Source organism: Anser cygnoides, chromosome 3 (genome assembly GCF_040182565.1).
Source record: "Anser cygnoides isolate HZ-2024a breed goose chromosome 3, Taihu_goose_T2T_genome, whole genome shotgun sequence".
NCBI classification, from domain to species: Eukaryota; Metazoa; Chordata; class Aves; order Anseriformes; family Anatidae; genus Anser; species Anser cygnoides.
Window position 1 is genome coordinate 44,767,819 of NC_089875.1, and position 24,544 is coordinate 44,792,362.

The 24,544-nt window shown below is 38.1% G+C and overlaps 1 protein-coding gene across 3 annotated transcripts in view; it reads left to right on the forward strand.

Moving 5' to 3' along the window:
• Window positions 1–390: 390 nt before the first annotated feature.
• Window positions 391–24,544, forward strand: part of COG2 (component of oligomeric golgi complex 2) — a 28,571-nt gene continuing 4,417 nt past the window's right edge. Inside the window, exons 1-15 of one of the 3 annotated variants that reach the window (XM_013194646.3) lie at window positions 391–573; window positions 756–917; window positions 1,701–1,766; window positions 2,681–2,761; window positions 3,337–3,440; window positions 4,712–4,820; window positions 6,652–6,831; window positions 9,900–10,024; window positions 11,354–11,480; window positions 14,877–15,016; window positions 18,686–18,747; window positions 19,653–19,804; window positions 21,427–21,627; window positions 22,444–22,516; window positions 23,297–23,439. In XM_013194646.3, the coding sequence (XP_013050100.3) occupies window positions 502–573; window positions 756–917; window positions 1,701–1,766; window positions 2,681–2,761; window positions 3,337–3,440; window positions 4,712–4,820; window positions 6,652–6,831; window positions 9,900–10,024; window positions 11,354–11,480; window positions 14,877–15,016; window positions 18,686–18,747; window positions 19,653–19,804; window positions 21,427–21,627; window positions 22,444–22,516; window positions 23,297–23,439 (1,797 nt within the window). In that variant the 5' untranslated portion in view covers window positions 391–501. Of the gene's footprint in view, window positions 574–755; window positions 918–1,700; window positions 1,799–2,680; window positions 2,762–3,334; window positions 3,441–4,711; window positions 4,821–6,651; window positions 6,832–9,899; window positions 10,025–11,353; window positions 11,481–14,876; window positions 15,017–18,685; window positions 18,748–19,652; window positions 19,805–21,426; window positions 21,628–22,443; window positions 22,517–23,296; window positions 23,440–24,544 lie in introns of those variants that run through there. The other 2 variants (XM_013194648.3, XM_013194647.3) reach the window with 2 other exon arrangements.

Here is a 24,544-nt window from a genome sequence, read left to right on the forward strand (position 1 = left end):
ACAGCTGTCTCTGGGTGATCCTGCTGAAGGCAGGGGCCTGGCTTAAAACACCTCCAGGAGCTGCTTTCCACCTGTGTTTCCACTGTTTGTGCATGGCTTTAGGTGCATGAATCACTTGCGTGTACTGGGGACCCACTGCGGGACACCAGCACCCACTTCACCCATCTCCCCTGCCTACAAAGGGGGATTAACCGGAGGACTTCCTCCAAGGAGGCTGGGGGAGGCAGAGCCGTGCAGAGAGACCCCCACCTTCTAGAAGGGACACCGCATAGAACCACGACGACCTCTCCCCGGCCGCCATTTTGTGCTCGGCGGGCCTCCCCGCCCGCAGTGCGGCCCGGAGCGCTCCAGGGGGCGCTGCAGCGCCCGGCCCGCCCCGGCCCGCTCATGGCGCACGCCCCGGCCCGCCCCGTCCGGGCCGCGGGGGGGTGGGGGTGTCGCGCTGGCAGCGGCGGCTCTTGGGCCTGGCCACCCGGCTGATCCCGGTAGCCGCGGTCCGTCATGGAGGCGAAGAAGATGAACCTGCCGCGGGGCCCCGACAACCTCTGCTTCGACAAGGACGAGTTCATGAAGGTGGCCGGGGGGCAGCCGGGGCAGGGCGCTGCGGGCAGTGAGGGTGCTCCTGCGGGGTGAGGGGGGTCTGCGGCGGGGTCAGCTCATTCGTATGTGGCACGCTGTATTTGGAGGGGAGGGGCGCTGTGTGTGTTCTTGAAGTTTTTGCTTACATCCGTCTCCCTTTCCTGTTTGGTTTCCAGCCGGATTTTGACGTTGATCACTTCGTATCGGAGTGCAGGAAACGCGTGCAGTTGGAGGAGCTCAGAGAGGATCTGGAGCTCTATTACAAACTCCTTAAAACGGCCATGGTAGAGCTCATAAATAAGGACTATGCAGATTTTGTTAATCTCTCAACAAACCTAGTAAGTGTTACTAAATGGTACTGTGAGGTTCAGGCTTAATACATCTTATTGTGATTTTTATTTTTCATACGAGAAGTATATGGCTTCTATTTTGACCTGTTAGGTTTAAGAAGGCTTAAACTCTGACCCCTTGCATTGAGTGAAATTGAAAGACCATTCCTACAGGATTTAACTGCAGTAGAGAATTGCTGTTGACCCATAATAAATGTTCTAGATGTATGCATTTGTCCTGAAAAATAATTCATTAGGAAGATAGGTTCAAGGCAAACACTTTTTGTTTTTATCGGTTATAACTTGTAAAAGTTGAAGGGAATAAATCATTAAAAATTTAATAGCAAAGATGCAAATAAGACCATTCTGAGATTTTTTTAGGACTCTTCAAACTTACTGTACAACTGTATATTCTTGGAAAATTCAATGCACTTTACTGAGAATTTTAATCACTTCCATATTAAAATGTATTGTCCACTGTGTCTCCTGCTCTTCTATTCCAATTTATAACATTATACAGGTTCAAAGATTGAGTTTTACCTTTTCTATTGGGAAAAAAAAATCCGTAAGTCAAGCTTTTCTTTCATTGTTGGCTTTATGTGTCAAAAACAGTCTGATACCTTTATGACTACATTGGAAGTAACATATTTATGCATTACACTTAAAACTGGAGGCCATAACAGGAGATATCTCAGTTCTCTTTAAGTATCTTTAAAATGATAGACTTTGTCAGTAATTTACATATGAACTTACCAAAAGAGTTACAGTCTTTTTTTATGGTAATTTCTTTAGGTTGGCATGGACAAGGCCCTTAATCAGCTTTCTGTACCTTTGGGACAGTTAAGGGAAGAAGTTATGGTATGCTCAAAACAGTCATTATACACAGCTTGGTAATCTTCAATTCACTTTCATATAATATGTAAATGTTTTACTTATGCTAATAATTGCAATTGTTTTCTCATTAATTCTATTCTTAGGTAATAACAGAGGCGTTGTGTTTTCTAGCAGTTGTAGTAGCCTTATGTTTTTTATAGTGCCTTTCAATCCAGAGGTAAAGAATCCTTTAAGTGTGATCAATGAATGGACTCTTGCAAGATAACTCTCTGCAGATATTGTAACTATTTTAATATCTCAGTAACTTGGAGAGGGGAGTAAATAAGTCAGATTAAAGACAGTCCCACTAGAGACCTCTTCCTTGGCCCTGTGGTTGAACCATGAAAGATCACCCACTTCGAGTCGGTCTGATTCTTGTTCTTTCACTGTGACTTAGCAGTTAGTGAAGGGCAATTTTCGATCATGTTGGCAGCTGATTGATTTGCTGCATGAATGTTCCATCAAATATCTTAGCCTTGATGTCTAAAACTTAGAATAGGTTCACCTAGAGAACTATTTATTATATGGGAATTGTTATTTAAGTCTGACTTTTCACTTCAGTTTGAAGACGTAAAATCATACTGGTTTTATTACTTAGTTCTGGGTGAAAGGGGGGTTGTACTCTGTAAGTTATGGAGAAAACACTTTGCTTGAAATAATGATTCTTGTCATGGCAGTACTTTAGGAGCAGGTTATACTAAGATTATACTAAAGTTACTTAGTCTTATTTCTGTCTTTTTCTCTTTGAGAGTAGTTGACATACTATAGCTTTTAATTGTCCTGTATTCTTATTGATGTCTCCTGTTTCAGGAATTTAGAATTTAGATTTGATTTTTGTTTTTTAAAACATGTTCTTCATAGTGGGAATCCAGCTTTTCATACTGGCTTTCTCTTCACAGAGTCTTAAATCATGTGTCAGTGAAGGAATTCGGGCAGTGGATGACCGGCTGTCTAAACAAGAAGATATTAGAAGAAAAAAGGTACAACAGACAAATTATTACCTTGGAAAGATCCTCACTGGGTCAAATTCTGTTTTTGACATTAACCCCAAGAAAATAGAGTTTAAAAACTTATAGGTTGTCTAGATGCATATTCCACGGAATTTTGCACTTGTAAAAAATATAAGAAGGTTTGGTTGACTGACTTTGTTTTTATAGTCTTAATGATGTAAATCTTTTTTTTACTTTATTTGCCAAAAACATTTACGTTTGGTTGGCTTTTTTTTAGTTACAGTTGTTCTTATTTCTGCTTGTAGTTATTATATAAACTCGTATATTACAAATATAATCAACATACGGCCATTTAATTTTTATATGCAGGAGAACTAATATTTGTCTTTTTGCTTAACTTGGAAAAATTCAGGGGTTTTATAGGCTTATGCGATCAATAATTTAACTGAGACATGGTTCAAAAATTAAGGTGGAGGGAGAGAACTTGCAACAGGTAGAAAAAAAAGAAAGAAAAATACACCAAAAAAAATCCAAAAGATTTTCAGGGTTGTTATGTAATGTAATGGGATTGGGGTCAGACATAAAAAATCTTTCTTTAATTACAGATGTGTGTCCTGAGACTTATTCATGTTATTCAGTCAGTTGAGAAAATTGAGAAAATTCTACATTCCCAAGGCACTAATGAATTGTCCTCTTTAGAGGGAAACAGGTAAAAACAAACAAAAAAATAACCAAGTAAACACTTTTTAAAATATCAATGGGACTAATTTAATTCCATGATATTGGAGATAAACTTGCAAACATTAGGATATATCTCTAGACATTTAACTCTGATGGAATATGTAACTTGTTTTAGTATTATTTCAACTTCAATCTTCTGTAAACTTGTTGTTCTGAATTACTTGTAGTGCTGAAGTGTGCATAAAATTGTATTTTTCCTAGGAAGTCCCTAATCCTGTCATGTCCAAACTACTCTAGTCCTGCAAATGCATGTCTTTTCCAATATCATTTGGAAGTAAAGTGTGGAATAGCTTTTCTTGCTTTCCCTGCTTATGTATAACTGAAAGGACTGCTGCAAGAATAGTCTAAGGCAGGCAAGCCACACAAGTAATTCCTCTGGAAAAAAAAAGACAGGACCGGAACTGTGACAAATTCTGGTCAGACTGCTGAGTTTTGATTTTTAACAGCTTAATGGAAAGCATCCTCTCCCTCTACCTTTGAGAGAGGGAAAATGTCTTTTGGCGAGTTTTGGAATCAGTGTACCAGCCAGGCACTTGGAATAGTTAACTGGGATGCAAGTGCAACTTAAAGGTGGAGGAAAAAGACAATTTCATAAGCTTGTTTAAATGTGAGACATGCTCTGGTGCTCTTCCACTCTGTACACTGGATCACATGGTAGTGAGTGGGGGGAAGTGGACAGATAAATAAGATGACACCTAGAGGGACAAAGCACATGCAGATATTTTCTGACAGCGTGGGATACTTTGCAGAATCATGTTTGGAAGCAAGATTGTACGTAAGTGGCTCAAAATTTAGGCTAATTTGGGACCATATAGACCTGAGAAGCATAGGACTGTTTCTCTAGAGATAGCTGTCTTTAGTTTTATTGTATGACAGAAAGGGGAAATAAGCAAATTTAGATTGTGAAGAGCACTTACTGTAGTTTATTGAGTTCTATTAAGACTGACTTTTCTGTGACAATAAGTAGTGTTGCCATATAGAAAGGAATGCTTCATACTGCTGATGCAGGATCTCTTGTTCCTCAGCTTCTGCTTCACCCACTTTGTATCGTAGTAGTTTCAAAACAACTCTAATTTTGTAGTCTGTTCCAGATTATTATTGTGTGACTGCAGTAGTACCTATCTGAATTCCAAGTATTTGTATTAAACAAAAATTGGGGGAAAGCATTATCTATCTGTTGCAACTGAAATTGAGTATATTTGTAAGGATCTAACTGTGTTCTCATTATCTCTCTTCCAGCCCACTGGTAACCGGACAGGTTTTAGAGAGAATTGCCACAGAATTTAATCAACTACAATTTCATGCAGTACAAAGCAAAGGAATGCCCCTTTTGGACAAAGTGAGACCGGTAGGTATTATAGCCAGCTTAACGCTTGTAGGATCAAGCAAAAATATTTAAATTGGAAGACAAATGTCTGTTTCCACAGAGTTTTACTGAAATGATTTACAGGAGAAATGAGTTTCAAGAGGCCGTTTTATCAGTAGACTGGCAGTGTTATTTCTTCTGAGAGTTTATGCTTTGCTTGCTAACTTCTTTATGATAAATTATTTGAAATAATAGTGGAAAAAATAACAAACGCTTTTGTTAGTCAATTATGTCTTGCAGTTTGTCTGCATACCGATAGCGAGGCCTAGTTCCAGAGATTTATGTTGTTTTTGTTAACTGCAGTGTGCAGACCAAAATATAAGTGGAATGTCTTAAGAGTGGTTGACTGGAATAAATTGAAGCTTGTCTTTTATTGATACTTAGTGCCTAATTCTTGGTATTCAGGCTGGTAGGCTAGTCTCCCTGATACTCTGTTTTTAATAGCTGTCAAATGTGAAAGATGACTTGGTGTGTGTTTGTTTGTTTTTTGCCTTTTTTCCCTAACCATTCATTGGAGAGAGGGAATGAAAAGTAGTGCCTAAAAAATATGTCATATGGAAATGGGGTAATGTTTTAAGCAGATGAGCATGAAAGCTGTCATTCTTAATGGCTTTTGAGCTAATGAGATGCTTCATAGTTTTTCACTATGTATAAGTACCTATTGGTGATATGAACTTGTTTTATCTCAAGACTTTAAGGATACCACGTTGATTCACGGACTGTTCACAAGACTGCTCTGGCAGCTGAATTATCAGCAGGGCTAAATATGAGCAGCAGAGTAGTATTTATGGTGGTTGAACAACCTTTGTGTGGCTCGCTTAACAATACTTACCAGGACAGTTTTGTACCTGTTGTTGCTGTACTGGTTTTGGCTGGAGCAGAGTTCATCTTCTTCTTAGTAGCCCATATAGTGCTATGTTTTGAATTTGTGATGAAAAATTTGATAACGCATCAATGTCATAGTTGTCATGAGATCATAGTTTCCATGAGTAGTCAGCAATTGGGATTACTGGTTTGGCATGTTCAGAGCAGATTGTGTGGTTATTGAAAAAATTAGTTTTAAGATGGATGGATGCAATATAGCGTGTAAAATGCCAGAGAGAAAATTTGACTCGTTAAATTGGTAGTTCAACTATGATTAAATTAACGTGCATCATTGAACTAGCTTTAAATACAGAGCTGCAAGGGACTATCTTGGGCCAGGCGTGTATCTGCAGCTAGTGTAACAATGAATTGGATATAGTGGAAGAGATGTTACAGGAAATCAGGAAATACGGTTAGCAGACAGGAGGATGTGTGTTGACTGAAGCAGCTGTTAGGCAGAAGCCAGAAGGAGTCTAATGGCATGTCATTTGTTGCCAGTGTAATTCATTGCCTTTGGTTTGCAGTTAGTTGACAAGTTGTGCCAGGAACGCGCCACAATTTTAGTTTCTGACAGTTAAGAATAAATGCCACAGTTGTCATCCCTGGTAATGCATTGAAAAGCTTTTGTACGTTATCAAACACAGTGGTTCAGTTGAACAAGGAACAATTATTGACCCATTTCTTCAGTATAAAGGAGACCTTGCATAACTTAGCGTGTCTCTTTAAATATACAGAGGAAAATAAGTGCCTTTTTACATACCTTTTAACTTTGGTAACCCATTAAGCTGTGTTCATGATCATCTAATGTTGACAGTTACCAAGACTTGTGTACCTTTCAAATGAAATTTGAAAGCCAAATTAGATATTTCTGGAAAAATGTACTTCAGCATTAATGGCAAAGCTTTGCTTTTAATTTTTTTTAACTACTGTATTTTGTTTCTCTTCATAGCGTATAGCTGGAATAACAGCTATGCTGCAGCAGTCTCTTGAAGGGCTGCTCTTGGAAGGCCTTCAAACTTCAAATGTTGACATCATACGTCACTGTCTTCGCACTTATGCAACAATTGACAAAACAAGAGATGCAGAGGCGTTAGTTGGTCAAGTACTTGTGAAACCTTATATAGATGAGGTAAGATAAAATGAAGAATCCTGGGGAGATGATCTGTCTTGCAAGAATACTTGTTTTTCTGGTTATCTTCCAGCTTTGGATAGGAGCTTCAGAGTGCTTATGTGGAGAGAGCAAGAGAACTGACCCTTAATGGTGTCAGTTTGTTGTTCCTATTTGAGGAAAAAGGTGGAGGAATTCTCTTTCCTCCTGTCACCAATTTCAGTTATATCCTGTTACCTACATTTTGCTTGGGTCAGGGGGGAAATTCAAATAACAAACCTTAAGACAAGCATATGGCTGCAGTAAAATACAGCTTACTGTGGAGCAGGGTGCATTGGATCAGGTGAGGGGTGTGCCTTTCTCATTTACTGGCTCAATACCTGGCAAAAGCAGCACAAATAGTTCTTACTGCCATTCCCCTTCTTTTCTGTAGAAGCAGTATCTGCTGTTCCCAGCTGTACCAGGACAGTAGCAAGAGCAAGAACAAGGGTTTGTCTGGGAAGCGTTTGCTGTTCTGTAGTGGAAGAAAATGTGTCAGGTGGCCAGTTCTCAATTCATGAGAAACTTATTTGTAGGACATCAGTTTACAATACTGAGTTGGACCAATCACAGAATATTACATTTTCTGATTACGTTTCCTGAAATTAGAGGACTTTATGCTAATTCTCTTGACTGTGCAGCTTTTGCTGTGCTGCTACCTGTAAAATGTTTGATCACCTTCTGGTACTGCTTTGTTCTTACCACTTCCTCTGGCCTGAACTGAATAGTCTATGCTATTTCTTTCTTTCTGTTGTAGTTGATGTTAATGTAATCCTTCTAAAAAAGGAGGGAAGATTAGTGAGTAACCTGCCACAACAATGGGCCAGCAAGTCAGTCAGTTGTGCCCAGTTTTTCTTGTCTGTCAGCACACCTGCAGTTGCCACTAAAAACATTTATAAGCGTCTATGGTTATATCGTGGCAACTCTAGTTTCAAGCATCAGTGAAAATATAAAAATGAATTTTAAGATTTGATATTTTGCTGTATTTAAACAAACCTGATAAAACAAGTTTGTTATGGTTTTAATAGATATGCTGAAGTGGTGTTTCCATAACAACAAGCCTACTTTTCCCCATTTTAAGAGGGGAGGTAGCAATAAATGTTAACAAATTTTTCATCAATGTGTTGAGAATTATATCTATGTTAGGTAATGACTGCATGTCATTTCAGGGGATATTTGTTCTGTACTGTGAATTGGTGCCCTTTTTACAACGTAAGCTCTAACACTGACTGACTGCCCTGTTGCAGGCAGTTTCCCTGGCCTTCACTAGGCTGTCAGAGTGTTTCACAAAACTATTAAATTCACTTGTCTTACAGAGTAGGTTAAACTGGGCCAACACCAGGTCTGTCAAGTTGTTGTACTAGAGCTAGCGTTATGAACCTCTCCGCAGTATTACGATGATGAATGGTCCAAGGCTTTCACTGTTGTGTCTATGGGGAGGAAAGGCCATAAAGCATGAGAGCTGCCTTGATGATTGCAAATATACACTTGCTTGACTTGGGGTATGTTAATAGAAGGCAGATCTCCTTTCTCTCATTATTGCCTCTGAAATAGGTAACGCTTTCAGCAGCTTTGAGTCCCAAGTTACACTATTGCTGCATCTTTCCTTTTGCTGTCCAGATTTTCTTTTATTGCCATTACTCTTTAAATGGAGATATTTTTAACTGTTCTCTTTGCTCCATAAACCTCTAAATGAGGTGTGATGTGAGGCACTCTTATTTTTCTGCTTCCTGAATATTTGAAATGTATTTTCTCTACTAGTCTTTCACAAAAAATGAGACCACTCATAGCATAGAGTCAACATTTCTTATTAAGACCCATGAAAGCAATGTGAACATCATTCCTAAAAGTGTTGAATATATTCCTTTAGGCAATAATAGTTGCTTTTTCTTAGACTGGTGTGCCTGTCTAAACATAAATGCAGAAGGGAACTTAAGGTATTTATTATTTTTTTTATTTATTTAGAGGTTGTTTTCCACATAGTTTTTCCAACCTAGGCAAGTGAAAAGTTAGTCTGTGTAACCTCTGGTGAAGGAGTTGTTCTTCTAAATCAAGATGGGGAAAAGAAATTACCTTTTTATTTCTACTCAGTAATGCCTTCAGCAGCCAAGAGATGGAACCTTTCTTTTCCCAGTGAAAGAACAGCCTGTCTGATAAAATCTGAGCTGTAAGTCATTGTCAGTAGGGTGTTTCTTTTTTCTGTAAGGAAGGAAACATTTTTGTTTGTTTTTACTTTGTATGCACACAGATTTATAAAACAGAGACAGCTGCTGGCTTTTGGATGTTAGAGGAAGTAGAATGGTGCATCCAGACCTGTCCACTTCAGAACAGACTTCCTTGGGTGCTTTCTAACACTGTAGCAACTGCAGTGGGGACTGGTCTTTCCCTCTCAATTTTCCCAGTATCTGTTCTATCCCCACTTCTGCACCATTCTGCTTGTTTATGTAGTGAGAGGCAAAAAATAGAAGAATAACAAGAAATATAAACTATTGTCCTTTTTCCATATTATCCACATACCGTCTGCCTTCTCTTTTCTCAGCAGTTATCCCTTTTCCCTGGACTTGCAGTACTGTCCTGTGAAACCACTTTGCTAGCTGCGTTAACGGCTTAACTTTGCACAGAAGATTTTTGGCTCTTGGCTTACCTGCACTTGGGATTGGACCAACCTAACTCTACATTTAAAAAAAAAATAAAATTGATTTTATTCTAAGGCTTGATTAGCTTTTGCCAGTCACACATTTATCATCGCAGACTGTTTGAGGTGATAGTGACATGTATAGTGGGTGGTAGCCAGGCACGTTGGCTAACAACTAAAAGCTAGAGGCTCATTCATATTCTTGTGGCTAGTCTTGCTGTTTAGAGCTATGGATTAAGGAAAGCAGTAATTTAAACTGGCATGTTCTGCTTGGAAGCTAGGAAAGTAATCTGCCAAATATTGCAATATTTGGGGATATGATAAAAGGAGTTTTGAGTGAGCAGACTTCTGCATTTTACATTACTGTATTTCATACTCAGTTTTCTGACATTTAATATTGAATTCTTCCTGGCAGGTGATTGTGGAAGAGTACGTTCAAGCTCATCCTAATGGCCTTCAGGCCATGTACAATAAACTGCTGGAGTTTGTTCCTCACCACTGCCGTCTCTTGCGTGAAGTTACAGGGGGAGCTATTTCGAGGTGAATACCTTGGGGTTTCTTTCAGTTGCACTAAAGTTACAGTAAATACAATATACCTTTGAAATATATTGCATAATTACTTTCCGTGCGTAAATGACTTACCTGGCCTTTCTTGAAGATTAATATTCAAGTTTGATTTCTGTCTCATGTCTGTGTTTTTCAAAACAGTGAACAAATTTTCTTGATGTTGGGGCCCAGACCTTCAGAGAAGGGAGAGAGAGAGAGAGTCCTGTGTTTCAGTAGTAGAATTGAGTACTGTTTATGATACAATGTGCCAGATGCCTTGTTTTTTTTTTGTTGTTTTTGTTTTTGAATCAAGGAAATGTGATTGTACACTTCATCTAAGGAAAAGGGCATAACAAAGCTATTAGAAAATGCAAGTTTTAAAGTTACGGGGTTGGTAGCATACATCAAAAAGTGGGGAAGATCCTCAGAGATTTGACATCACTGTATTAATGGAACTACAGGTTTAATTGATTTGTATGCTACTTCCACTGTTTTCTTAAAAAGTGCTTAATTCCTTATGCAGTTAATTTGGCTGTTTCAAAGTTTAAATAATCTGTGTACTGAATTGTATCCATTTATCTGCTTATAGGCTGGTTAGTGTAGTGGACTGCTGTATTTAGCAGAACTATGGATGTATCCCCTGGGGACTGCAGAATTACTCTTCTAATTATTTGTCCATTGCTGAGCTTTTTATTACTAACTTTTATTACTACTAACTTTTATTACTACTTTTTATTACTGTTTTACTAACACTTCAGTTCTTTTAATCCCTCACCATGTTTTAATCTTTCTTCTTAAAAACAGAAAGTTTTGACTTTGCACTGAACTGGAATTAAATGCTTGTGTGTCTTCTGCTCTCAATTGATAAATTTTCATAATCAGAGTAGCCTTTAATCTTTTGCTTCAAAGCACAATATTATGTATAAGTACAACATGGAACAATTAAGAGAGTTCTTTCATACCATCTTATTAGTCACGTTACTTCTATTTGCTATCTCTTCAAAGTTTGGAGCTGTTTAAGTCTTGAAAACATAAAAGTAGGAGTTCTCAGCTGAAAAGTACTTGCTTTCCAGACACACTTGCAAAATACGTAGCTGATAAAATTTTAAAACACTTCCAGAATTCTAAAAAATATTTTGTTGAGACCATGGGATCAGATATGAAACCTGAAAGAAGAACAGTTTAAGAAAATCAGCATGCCTATGTAAAAAAGTATAATTACATTTTGTCTAATGCATGTGTGTGTCTTTCTAGTTATTCCTACCTCCGAATAGAAGCCTGGTGGTAAAATATAACCATGGAATAATTGAACTTTTATTTCAGTGAAAAAGCAGACATTGTTCCTGGATACGATTTCTTAGTGAATTCAGTGTGGCCAGAAATAGTACGTGGTTTAGAAGAAAAACTGCCGTCGCTGTTTAACCCTGGAAATCCAGATGTGTTTCATGAGGTAATTATTTTTTTCCATGTGTTATTCTTGTGACACACATAAGAACCGAATGAGCCATGTTCTCCAGGTTTTTTCCCTGCTGTTCTTGTGTAAATTCATGTTCTTGCATAGTCTGGAAGAAGAGGTTATCTCACAACACTCAATCTTTTCGTAGGAATTCTCCTCTCAGGTTTGTCAGTGCCCTTGTTCTGGCTAAGATAAGAGTTAATTTTCTTCCAAGTGGCTGGCATTGTGCTATGTTTTGGATTTAGGATGTGAATAATGCTTGTAGTTGTTGCAGAGCAGTGCTTATGCTAAGCCAAGAACTTCTCAGCTTCTCACACTGCCCTGCCAGCAGGGTGCATCACTTGTTTTGTTTTGTGTTTTTTTATTATTATTGTTTATTATTATTATATTCTCACTTCATTTTCTGTCCTATTAAACTGTCTTTATCTCAACCCATGAGTTTCACCTTTTTGTCTGATTCCTCCATCCCACTGTTGAGGGGAGCAAGCAAACAGCTGTGTGGTGCTGAGCTGCCTGCCAGGTTAAGCCACGGCAGTCAGGAGGGCTCATACAGAAGTTATTGGAAGCCGTTTAGTCATGTGAATTTGGCCTTAAATATTTGCTTTAGGAGTAGATGTCCTATCTCAGCTGTAGAATTGCAACATATATGGAGGTGGGAGCGTATGACAAAAATATTTTGGCAAGACTGGGACTTCTGTATAGGAAGGGCTATCATTCATTTTAATTAAATGTCTGCGTTCCAACTTGCCCTAATACTTCTCAGTTTCCCATAAAGCTTCAGTCATCCTTCAGGCTCTCACCTAATGCCCTGCATAGTGCAAATTATGGGCTGTGCTGGGCTTCTGTCATCTGTGCTGCTCAGTTTACACAAGAATGTATTTTCAGAAGAGCTGGTTTTGGTGCTTTAAATTAGTTATTTTTAATAGTCAGTCATCTTATGTTAAGCTGATACTGACCACTTGTGCTGTTATATTTATTTAAAAAAAAAAAACACCCCCCCAATGACTTTCAGTTACTTCATGTAGTCATTCCAGAGTTCTTTCTAGACAGCTTTTGTCTACTTAATGATCTAGAGTCTGAGTCAGAATCTCAGTATTTTATGTAAAAATCAATAAGAAGTTGAAATGCCAAGTGTAATGCCAAGCTATTACATCCACTGAAAAATGAGTAGGAGCAGTTGCAAATTAAGAAGAGGAAAAAATTTTTAACGTTTGCTGTCCTAATGGTAATTTAAGTAATGTAATGCAGACTTTAGACAGTGGTCTTCTAGCTCTGTTTTGGAAGTTGATGGAAATGCAGAAAAGTCTTTTTCTCCATGTTAGTTTGCTTATTTTGCATATGTATGTAGTTTTAATACTGAGAAGTATTATCTGTTACAAGGTCTCTTTACATAGAGGAGCAAAAAATATTTTTTTCAAATCATCCTGTGAAAATCAGACTAACAGTCTTAAGTATGTATGTTAAAATAACTAGTTACTTCTGCAGTTTTTAAATTCTTTCAGGTTATTGTACCCTTATTTCTGACTCAGATTTGTAGTTTTACAGGCCTTTGAAAATAATACTTCTTCTATCTCTAAACATTGATTTGAGACACTTAAGTTTAGATTTCTGTATTTGAAAATTGCTGCATTTTGTTTCAGATTTTAACAGTTTGTTAAATAACTTCTGTGCAGTCAACAACCCAATCCTGGAAGCTGAAATGGGAAGCAATCTTGCAGTTAGTTCCATCTCTTAGATGTAATGTTAATCAATAACTAGATAAATGCCTGACTTGCCTTCTATTTTGAAGGTGATAGGATTGTTCAGAGTGTTTTGTTTCTATCTCTGGCTAATACTTAAGACAGCTGAGCATTAATGGCTTGTTTGCCTTTTAGAGTATTGGGCTTATCTAAGAAAGCAGGTTGAAAGAGCTCTGATGTCTCATTCTCCCTGCATTTCACTCCCACAGCTCTTACGGTTCCGTTGTGTTATAGATTAAACCACGCTGCGATGGATGTAGTTACCTAAAAGATTTCCTGTGCAGTTTCCAGAATACCATCTCCCCACACTGCAACTGCCACATCACAAGAAAAACGTGCTGTAATCGTACGCTTAACTGAAAAGTCACGAATCCACTGAGATATGCAATACAAAAATGTACTGAGATAAGCAACACAAAAGCATGCCCGTATCAGTGCATGGCCTGTGGTCCCAGGTTTGTTTCTGAGAGCAGAACCTGTAAGCAGCACCTCAGGGACTTCTGAGAATGTTTTACTGCTTCATCAGAGAATCTGAGTACATTGCTTGCCTATGGATTGTGGTAAGAGTCTTGCTGCTACAGCCCTGCTGCTGCTCTCACCACCACACCATCAGAAGCACTGAGACAGTGGCTTAACACGTACAGATTTCAGTGAGATGTAGGATTTCTTTTATGGCTGCTGTTTTGGGGTTGTTTTCTTTTGGTGGGGGTCCATTTTTGGTTTTTTGTACAAAAGCCATTTGCACATAGCCAAACTTTTTCATTGCAGAGAAGCTGATTTTAACTGCAGCTATGTTTTTACTTCTTGATTTACATAACCTTTTTTTGTGTACTGTTAATACAGTCTGTTTTCTGTGGAAATAACATTTTCATGTACCATTTTACCTCTTGTTTCTTGCTTAAGGCTTTGGTGGCTGTCTGCATTGCATATGTTAATTCATTATGTTTATTTTCAGGCTGTTAACAAGTTACTGTTGAGAGTAAGCCCAAAGTGCATTTCAGGATTGACGTAATTCTTCTTTGCAACTGGCTTAATACTATTTGTAAATGCGTTAATAAACTAACCCCTCCAGTTGTATACTTTTATCTAAATTTTTAAGTTTTACTGCAAATATTTTGTATTTGCACAACATATTTTTAGGGAAACAGTTCTAGAAATTCCTGTAGTACAGTCTCTATATAATAGAAAGGAAATACCATACTTCTGTTCTCATATATGTTTGGTGATGTCTATTTCTGGATTTCACTCTTGAACCTTTCCATTTGTTGTACCCCTTTATCTCTGATTTCCTGGGACTGACTTCAGTACTATGCACCATTGTTGTTCCACCCCAGTGATTCAGCTCAGAAATACTGATACATCTCTCTCTGATCATCTTTGTTTTCCAGAGTACTCCGACAATTTTATGCTTTTTAGAAGTGCTGTGCGCTGGTTTTTCTTACCATAGAGTAACACCAACTGGGTCATTGGGTTTGGTTTCACAGCAATCCAGGATTTTAGCCTTACAAGACCAGGTGATGGCAGTGGTGTTGGCCCATTCTGAGTTTTGAGCTTAACTGTAGTCTGATGCAAGAGATCTATTGAAACAGTTGTGACTTTCATTGCTTAATGGGGTCTTGGAAGTGATAAAAATGCTCATTCTCTTCTGCAGAAGTACACTACTAGTATGGATTTTGTACGGAAATTTGAACGACAGTGTGGCTCACAGGCCAGTGTGAAACGGTTAAGAGCTCATCCATCCTACCACAGCTTTAACAACAAATGGAATTTGCCTGTTTATTTTCAAATAAGGTTGGTATGCATTTGTAGTCATTCTTTCAAAAGTAGAGTTGTCAGAGCAAAATGATACGGCTTAGGGTCAGATATCCTCGTTACGTTACAAAGTTACCCTTGTCAACAAAATCATAGAAGTCAAACTATGAGAGTATAATTACTGAGCCAAGTCATTGTTTTATGTATCTTCCAACACTTAAGCAAAATCATAGCCAGCTACCCTGCAATATGCACTCTGTCATTGCACTGAATTTGATACGTTGCTCACGAACAGATCTAGGTAAGTCTTGAAGTCTGGTTTCAAGTTCTGTTTTTCAAGTGCTGTTTCTCCCTGGAGCTAAATAGTATGTTGAGTGATAACTGTTTGTGCAAATCCAGAGGAAGAATTACTGTGAGGGGAAAAGATTTTTTTCTAAGAAATAAAAAATTAAAGGGCTGACAACTTCTAGATTTTCCACATCTGACTATGCTTCTGACAAATTATTTCTGTCTCACAGGCCATAGTGTCTAAAGTTCTAGATCTTGTAGGGTTGTCTTCTCAAAGATTGCCCAGCAATTTTCTTTTTGTAAGAAGCTATGTCATAAGTTTTAGCTTATTTTTCCAGCTGGTGTGATGTACCTGAAGCGTTATCTTGTAAAGATCTTGTGGGAAGAGAGCAGAGAGAACCAAGAAAGCTCTATTTTAATTCTAGTAATGCTAAAATTTTACAGAAAGGAACCATATTTGTAGGAGGTCTAGTCTACGCACATGATTTTAGGGCTGGTTAACAAGCCTCCAGGCAAGAAAGCTGCCTGTCGGTAAAGTCTGTTAGTTGTTAAGCGTTCTGTGTCATCTCTCTTGGTCCGAAGTCTTCTGAGAGTCTCTGGACAGCTTCATACACTGTTACATGAGTAGAGTTTGTTGGCTTGAGGGTACTGCAGCAATGTTAGTTGTGAATCCAGTCGTAAGCAGAGGCAGCTAATAGTTTCCATCCCCAGTTTTGTTTCACGTCTTTTAGTTCCTATACACACAACAAGGATGATTACTTGGTTTTGTGGATCGTTTTTGTTTATAGCCCAGTATATTAAGTAAGTTTTTTATATGCTGCCTTTAGTTTTGAACATGCAAGCCCAAGTACTAAGTGTCTGCAGTGTGTTGTACTTGGACTGTATATACCCTCTGGTCTTGCATTGTATTTCAGTATGGTTTGATAACGTTTTCTGTGCTAGCAAAGCCAGTTACAGGATTTTCCTTCCCCTGCTTCTCAGTATCCTGCTCACTTATTTGTTCCACCGCAGCTATTTATACGGCTGAACTACATCTTGGATCACTGAGATGATCAGGTCTTTTTTCTTAAAAAGGGGGGAGGCAGCAAAGGGAAGAATTTTCAGAAAAATAGAGGGAAGAAATTGAGGTTTATTTTTAACGTGGATCACTTTTGTGACTGTTTATAGCATGATTCTATAAATGGTAATTACTGTACAGCCCTAGACATATTTATGCAGTTTGTTTAATCCAGGATAAAACTACAGTGCTGCTGAATCCAGAAATCTTACGAGGCCTGGAGCTAATACAAATCAGTGGCAGGAGTGTGGGTGTGGGAGCAGGGTCTTAGTGTTTTGGTGATCCAGTACTTTTTATAAAATGATGTTTCTGGCTTCCTCTGACATCGTCTTCTGTTTTTTTGCTTGCACAACTGTTCCTGCAGCTATGTAGTGAGCCAATACGAAGTACTGTTACCTTGGGCAAAAAAGGCTGACTTTCAACTCTAATCAATTTCTCCAAACCACTTCACTGTACAAATATTGATGCTGCCCCAAGGGAAAGGGCAGGAGCACTCAATACAGTAGTGGTGCTGACTGTGCAGACTGCAAGGGTCTGTGCAACTATAGCAATTATAAACCTCTTAACAACAGACATACATCATTAATAGGTCCCTGAAGCTGCCCTTTTGTTTGAAAGTGCAACTTTTCTAATTCGTGACCACTTGATCAAACCTTGATACTGCTGCTCATAAGATGGAAATGAAGCTTCAGCATCTTCTCTCTGTTCAAAAATCATTTTTTTTTTCCATCGGATACTTTGGGGTCTGGCTAATACAAAGAAAAGTAAATATTTTTCCGTTAAGATTATCGTAAATCTGAATAGTTCACTATTTCAGTAAATGGTTAGATAACAGCAGCTGCTTTGTCTTTCACCCTATCATTCCTATATACTTGAATCATGTGACAACTTTTGGAATTGCCCATGAATTCTTTAGTGCAGAAATGTGAAAATAATGTGGCATACTTATTATGTGTAGCAGCAAAGCTTTTTTCTGAAGCATATAACTATCCTCAAATCATACAGGATTTTTATTGAAGTGTTATCTTACACTGTGACATTTACAGTTAAGGTTGCAGTTTTCTTTTTTTTTTTTCAATTGCAGAAATTGCTCAGAACAAACAGACCTCACTGAAACCTGTACAAATGATTCTTTAAAGAATAGATGGATGTACAGGCATTTCTTTTGTAGCAGTGCAGGCACAAGCAGCGCCAGTAACTCTCTTCCTTGCCATCTCTTTCATTTATGTCATTACAACTGGTAGTGGAACTGTAGTGAGCCTACGTTGTGGATATTTTTTGCCCATCTAAGGAATATTCATCAAGAGTTGCATAATTTTTAAAAATCTGTTTTGATTCTCTAATCCTCTTCACCGTAAGACCTGAAGACACTGCTTTCTCAATGAAGGTGTTGCACGGGCAGGAATGAGGGTTTGAAACCATTTCACAAATATTTCTAAAATACATGCTATATGTTGGTAGCAATTGAAGAAGACAGATAAGTCACATCACTTGCTTTTTATTCCACCCCCCTGGTGTGTTAATCACAGATCGCTACTTAAAATACTTTAAGCACGCATCTAGTCCATAAGTCCTCCTTACTATGGAGGACCGTAAAATATAGTTTTATTTCAGCATTAGAGGTAAGAACGTGGTGAAAGGATACATTTCTACAACTCCTGCACAACAAGAGTACTTACCTAATGTTTCTTTCAGTATGGATAAGTATTGTAATGTTTTAATATTAATTTTGCTGTTAGACCTCAAAAAAAATGAGGGGTGGATTTTTATTTCTTCATATTTTTTGGTTGGTTGGTTTGATTAATTAAAAAAAAAAAAAAAAAAAAGGTGGGAGAGGGGGTGTCAGGGCATCCTGTGAGGAACTATTGATTTTTCTGGTTCGGAATTGTTTACAGAACCTTATGCCACTGTTCATTAACAAACATGTAGAAAGCTAAAGGCTCCCACTGTCACATGACACGCTTGAAGGTCAGCTAAAGCACATATGAAACAAAGTGTTCACTTATAGTGTGAAAACAGTACCGATTAGAGGAAATAAAAAGCAGCAACAAAAAAAATAATAAAAAAAAAAACTAAGGACTTCACACTGAGCTACAGTTTTGATAATGTTTGTAATCATGATTTTCATAATTTCCCAATGTATAGGTTTCTTATCTGCCTGTAAAATGTCAAACGTTGTCTTTACAATACTTGTTGTCTTTTGGTCTGGTTTATATCCTGGTATATGTTGAGGGGAAAAAAAAAACACACTTAAGATCTTTTAGTGTATGTGCACTGATAGCATAGATACTGAACATTAAAAAGCATTTAGGCATCAATTAAAGCAATTGATTTATAACATTCAAAACTTTTCTATTTTTCAGATTTAGAGAAATAGCAGGGGCCTTTGAAGCATCACTTTCAGATTCACTAGAGGAAGCACCAGGTAAACTTCAATTGCAAAAATTAATTATTTCCCTATTATGAAGGAAGCAGTGTTTTAAGTAGCAGTGGTTGTCTGTTTATTATTATTTACTAACATGCATCCTGGGGGTTCACATGAGCTTCCTATTTTCTTATGAACTCATTAAACAGTAGAATACATTTTTGTAGGGAAGGCAATATAAGACTACTGTTCAGTGACCACTTACTAAAAACACCTTTTTAGCAGCAACAACACATTTGTGGAACTATCCCCTCAGTGCAAGAAGGAAGTATTGGCATCCTGTAAGTGACAACCAAAAGACAATGCTGTGTTATTGGGGCAAACTTTTCTTTATTGTTATAGACATCTTCCCCTCTACATAGCCCTATCTATTGTCAGCATTTAAGGTTGCTGTAGCTCGTTTGTGTTGGTGTCTGCTCAAAAAACATACATTGATTTATGAGCAGATGAGGAGGTAAGCATAGGAAGGATTACAGTGGAAGGACAAATCCAGTGTATTTGTTAGAAGTACGTTGTAATCAGAAAAGTTGTTACTTCAGTTAATGGAGTAAATGCCTGTGAAGAAGGCAGCTAAGAGTAACTTGTGTGTATTTTTACTTCGGACTTCTAAATTATAGAACTGAAGAGTAAGGAGGGAAAAATAATGGTGATGAAATGCGTAAATCCTACAACTTCAGGGCATTTATCTGAAACTTGCAGACCCATTCCTTAGCTTTATGCTATAAAATGGTAGTGTGTGAACTACTTTATAAGTATTTGGTTTAAATATGGATATTTCTACCGTGTTTTCAATAAATATTGAAGACTTTTTTTAAATCTCAGATAATGCGATTGTTAACACCAGCGATGTTACATCTTTCACAATGTGCTTAGGAACTTGACCTTTGTTGCCTGATTGTTTTCAGAGGGCAGCTCATATTGCCTTTTGGCCACTCACATGGTCTGGACGAGTCTTCTGAAGTGCTGGTCAGATCAAATGTTTTTACCACTGTTAGCACACCGTCTGTGGAAACTTAGTCTGCAAATTTTGGCACGTTACTCCGTGTTCATTAGTGAGGTAAGAGAACTACATACTCAGGGTTCTGGTGATTAGTTATGTCCATCAGTAAGAGACCTCTTGAAACAAAATGTTTAACTTCTTTCTAATTACTATTCTTCTGAACTTAAGAATGCTGAACAAGATCACTCAACCAGTTCATGAATTTGTTTTATAGAAAGTATCAGTGCAAAACATGTCATTGAGCACAAATATCAGTATTGCTCAAGTATTATTGTCTGGTGGTTGCCAAGATTATGCTGTGTTTAAGGCTGCTTCTGCCACAGACAGAAGTAGCCACAATCTTGTGTTTTGTTCTGCTGGTATCAATATGTTTCCATATCGATACTGTGAACTAGGTTGTGAAGCTGAGCCAGATGAAAAGTAACCTTGCAAAAAAATAAGGTGGTGAGTTAATCCAGGTCAGTTGCTCTGTGGTCAACTGACTCAATATTGTAATTCACGCTTCTGAGCAGAAGATCTTGTGCTCTGCCCTGTTTTAAGCCATAAAAGTTTCCCCCCCTTCCTGTGTCACAGAATGACAGCATGATAGACTAATTTGGGTTGAAAAGGACTTCTAGAGGTCATGTGGTCCAAATTCCTGCTCAAAACAGGACCAGATTAGATAAGGTTACGGAAAGCCTTTACAGGTTGAATTGTGAGTAGTCAAAGGCAAAAATTTCAGTCTCTTGGGGAACCTTTTTACAATGATTGACCACCCTGGTAATTAAATATCTTTTTCCTTTTGATATAAATCCCTTTGTTGCGCTTCATGTCCATTGGCTCTTATTCTGTCACTGTATCTCAAGGCCAAGTCTGATTGCATCTTCTCTATACATTCCCCTTAGGTAGCTGAAGACAGCAGTAAGATCTCCATTCATCTTTCTCTTGAGACTGAATAGCACAGTTCTCTCAGCTAAATTGTCTTACTAAAAGTGCTCGTTAAAACAGCAGCTGAGCGAGGCATCTGATTTACAGCTGAGGGCTTGAGGAGGTGGGAGAAAGGAGATGATTGACAGCAATGAGTCATGTTTTCTGAGACCAAAAAAGACCTTGAGTAGTCTTGTTGCAAGCACGAGAGAAGGGGAGGAAGGGAGAGACTCAAACTGCTCTTTTTGGTGACTGTGTTGGCATAGAAGGTGCTCAAAACTCTTGTACACAAATATCTGAGCGTTCCTCGTTGTAGTGGGACAGGTTGTGTGTTGATTCTTAGCTCTGAGTGAAACAATCTATTGCCCCTGCAGTTGGTTGTCTCTGCAATGGAAAGTTAATTGGCACAATCCACAGGTGGTTTTGTGTTCTGGCATATGAAAATAAACTACTTCTGCAAAGCAAAGAATCAAATTTTTGATCTAGCACATTCCTATAATGCACTACATTTGAACACCACACAGGTGATAATTACTCCAGGATGGAATTGTCCTGTAGTATAGTGGTAAAAGAGCTCTAAATTACTGAACTACTTGGTGCACCAAAACTGTTTTAAAAATACCGCTTTTTATGTAATTTAGGAATGTCAATATCGCTTGCGAGTGTTACATTCTAATGCCAAAAACTTAGGAAAACATTGTGCTGTGTCTGTATATACACCTTTTAACTGCTTTTGCTATTGCCAGGACTCACATCTCAATTTGATGTTTCAGGTATCCGTAAGGCCCATTTCCAGTGAGAATGCAAAGGAAAGCAAAAAATCAGTGCCAGCTGGCAGAAAGGAATCTTCTGTAAGCCTCAACCCTAACGAGGACCAAGGGAATGGGTCGTCTCCAGAAAGTCAGCCTTTGCCTTCTATATCCAGTACTCAGTTGGTGTATATTGCTGCAGATCTGGACAAACTACAGGAACAGGTTTGTGCTTGAGACTTTACCTACAGAAGTCTTTGTCAGTCTGTGTGCCAGTACTATTTGGCATTTTGTTAATGACATTTTTCTAAAAAAAATAATGCATTTGTTTAAATATTTTTTTTAAATTCTAAAACCGGAGTAGTCTGATAGAGGAAAATATCACCTGAAATGGAGGGTCTATTTTCTGCTCAGTTTGAGTGGCAAATTACAGAGAAACCACTTCAGGTATTTAAACTTTTAATCAGTAGCTGCTGGACTTTACCCCTAGAGCATATTGTTTCTACTCTTTTCTAATGTAAAGTGTGACTGCCCAGAGTTTTACTTTTTGCTAGTAATCTCTCTGAAGTCTCAAAGTGTGATGCAGTATTCAGCTTTAATGTTATATTCTGTTTTAAATATTTATCGTTTTTAATCTTTCAGCCTTGAAAAGGTTTTATCATCAGGATTATTGTTTTATCATCATATTTTACTGATGATCCGGAATCTTAAAAGACCTGTGTGGTATTTATTTGCTTTCAGTGGGGACTCTTTCATGTTTTTCAGTCAATGAGGCTGAAATTTCTGTATCTTGTGAAGTTCCCCTGGGTTGGTATTTTGTTGATTATAAATTATTTCCCCTGAGGACAACAGTAAGGTAGAAGATTGAATGAATAGGCCTTAAATCCTATTAATATTGTATTTTCGTGATACTAGGTTTCCATAAACACAAAAAAAAAATACAGAAAAGAGCGAAGGTGTCTTTTAAAGCACTTGTAACTTGCAGAATGAAGGAAGAGCCATTTAAATATGTTTATAACAGAACTCTGTTTGTTTGTTTAGATTCCTGACATCTTAGAAATGGTTAAACCAAAACTTGAAATGATTGGCTTCAAGAACATGTCTTGTATTGGAGGTAAACCTGAGAGGCTGAATTCATTCTCTTTCCCCATTCTCCCAAGTCCCTCTGCTAACCAAACAAAATCAGCTTTTACATGCAGTTTTATAATGAGAAACTTGAAAACACTAATGTTTTATTGCCTAATGATGCCTGCTTCCAATGTTAACCATTCTGTGAAAGAGAAACTACTTTGAAGTCTAGAAAACATTTGATTAAAATTCAGTGAGTCTGAAGTGCGTTTTTTTGGGAAGTAACTTGTGCGGTAATTAGGATGCTTCTCCAGGAAGAGAGGGACCCACTTAAATCTAAATCAAGATTACGGGTAGATGTTTAAGTCCATAAGAGAGGTAGCTGCTTGTGTAAATCCCCAACTCAGTAGATGATCTTTTGCCAATCACAGCTTTGTGTCAAGCGCTTTTCCAGTCAGTCCGTAGGGAATTGAGGTACTGTGAGAAAGAATTTCACAACCTCAGTTTCTTTGATAGGTTTGGGCCTTTTGATTCAAGCCCCTTGCTGCACTGATAATATTGAAAAGAAAAAAAAAAAGAATGTCAAGTTACCCTTTTTTAATTGTCTTCCCTGTATCCCTGTAGTTTTTCTGGCTGAGGAATGGTTGATATTAGTGGAGATACTTCATAAATGGTTGGTGTGTACTTATTTAGCAAGCATCCTGTATTTGACACCAGCAGACATCTAGGACAGTGAATGAGACTGGGATGATGCTGGGTTCACACGATCTGTAATGCGATTGGGCAGGGTAGCTCAGTCTAAACTTCAGCTTTTTTACTTGAATAGGAGCCTTGGAAGACTCAAAGACTTCTTTATCAGCCTGCATGCCTACCTTGAATAACAGGATTATCCAGGATCTGAGTGAGTCCTCTTTCACTTACCTGAAGAGTGCACTGGAAATTCCAAGGTTATACAGGAGAACCAATAAGGTCAGTGCTGGTCGCAGAAGAAAATATAGATCTCAGAAGGGCCTGTACTAAGAATCTTAACATAACATTTATGATTTATTTCAGGGCTGTCCATATCTGCTTGAGAGTCAAGAAACGTATTAAATACTGCGATGACTTAGTTATTACTGTTTACTTCTTTGAAAAGAAAGAATGGTATTTTCAAAATTATAGGTAGGGTAACAATGATGAGAGCACAGGTTGAGATGGAAGGAAGGGCAAGACATAGAACTGTTGTACAAAACCAAAAGGGTTAATAAGATAAATCTGTTTCCCTTGTCTCATAGCATGTATCATAAGATGTGCTGCTGTTGAGTGGCAGGCTGGCAGGGTTTTTGTGTTTTGTTGGTTTTTTTTTTTTGAGGATGGGTTGCTTGGGGCAGGGAGTGACACTTCCACCTGCTATGTCAAGAAGTTTTTTCTCAGTGAGAAAAAATTCCCAGATTTCGTTCAGGAATGCCATGCACAGAAGAAACAAAATAAGAATGGCTAAGAAAAAATACATATATTGATTTGGTGAGAAAATAATAAAAACTAATTAATAAATACGGTTCCAAAACAATGTTCAGATCCTGGCTTGTTTTGTTACTATGCCTTGCCTTTGCCAAGCTGCACTGTTGTTATGGTAGCTGGTTTGTTCTCATGTAAGAAAACTGGCAATATAAGAAAATTTGAGTAACTGGTATTTCAGATGTCAGAGATCGTGTGCCCTGGGTATGATCTGTTCCCCTGCAATGCAGGAGGTTTGTCCAAGCTATTGTATGGATCGCTCCTGGAGAAATGAAGCGTTCTGCATCCAAGACCAGCTCAGAAGAAAGTAGTGAAGGGATATTAAAGTTATCCCTAAAGCTTTCTTCTGAAAAACATGGTGAGGGGGTGGGGTGGTATAAGAATAGAAGGAGCAATGGTTTCAGTTTAGTGAAGTATAATATGAAATAGTAGCTATTTTAACGAAGATGTGGTAGGCTGTTGTGTATGCAGTGTGTGTTCAACTTTCTGAAGTCAGCGTGAGCAGCAAGTGGGCAATAATAGGGGTGGCTGGCACATGCATCTCTCCAAAAGCTTTGGTCGTTTTGGACCTTGTTTC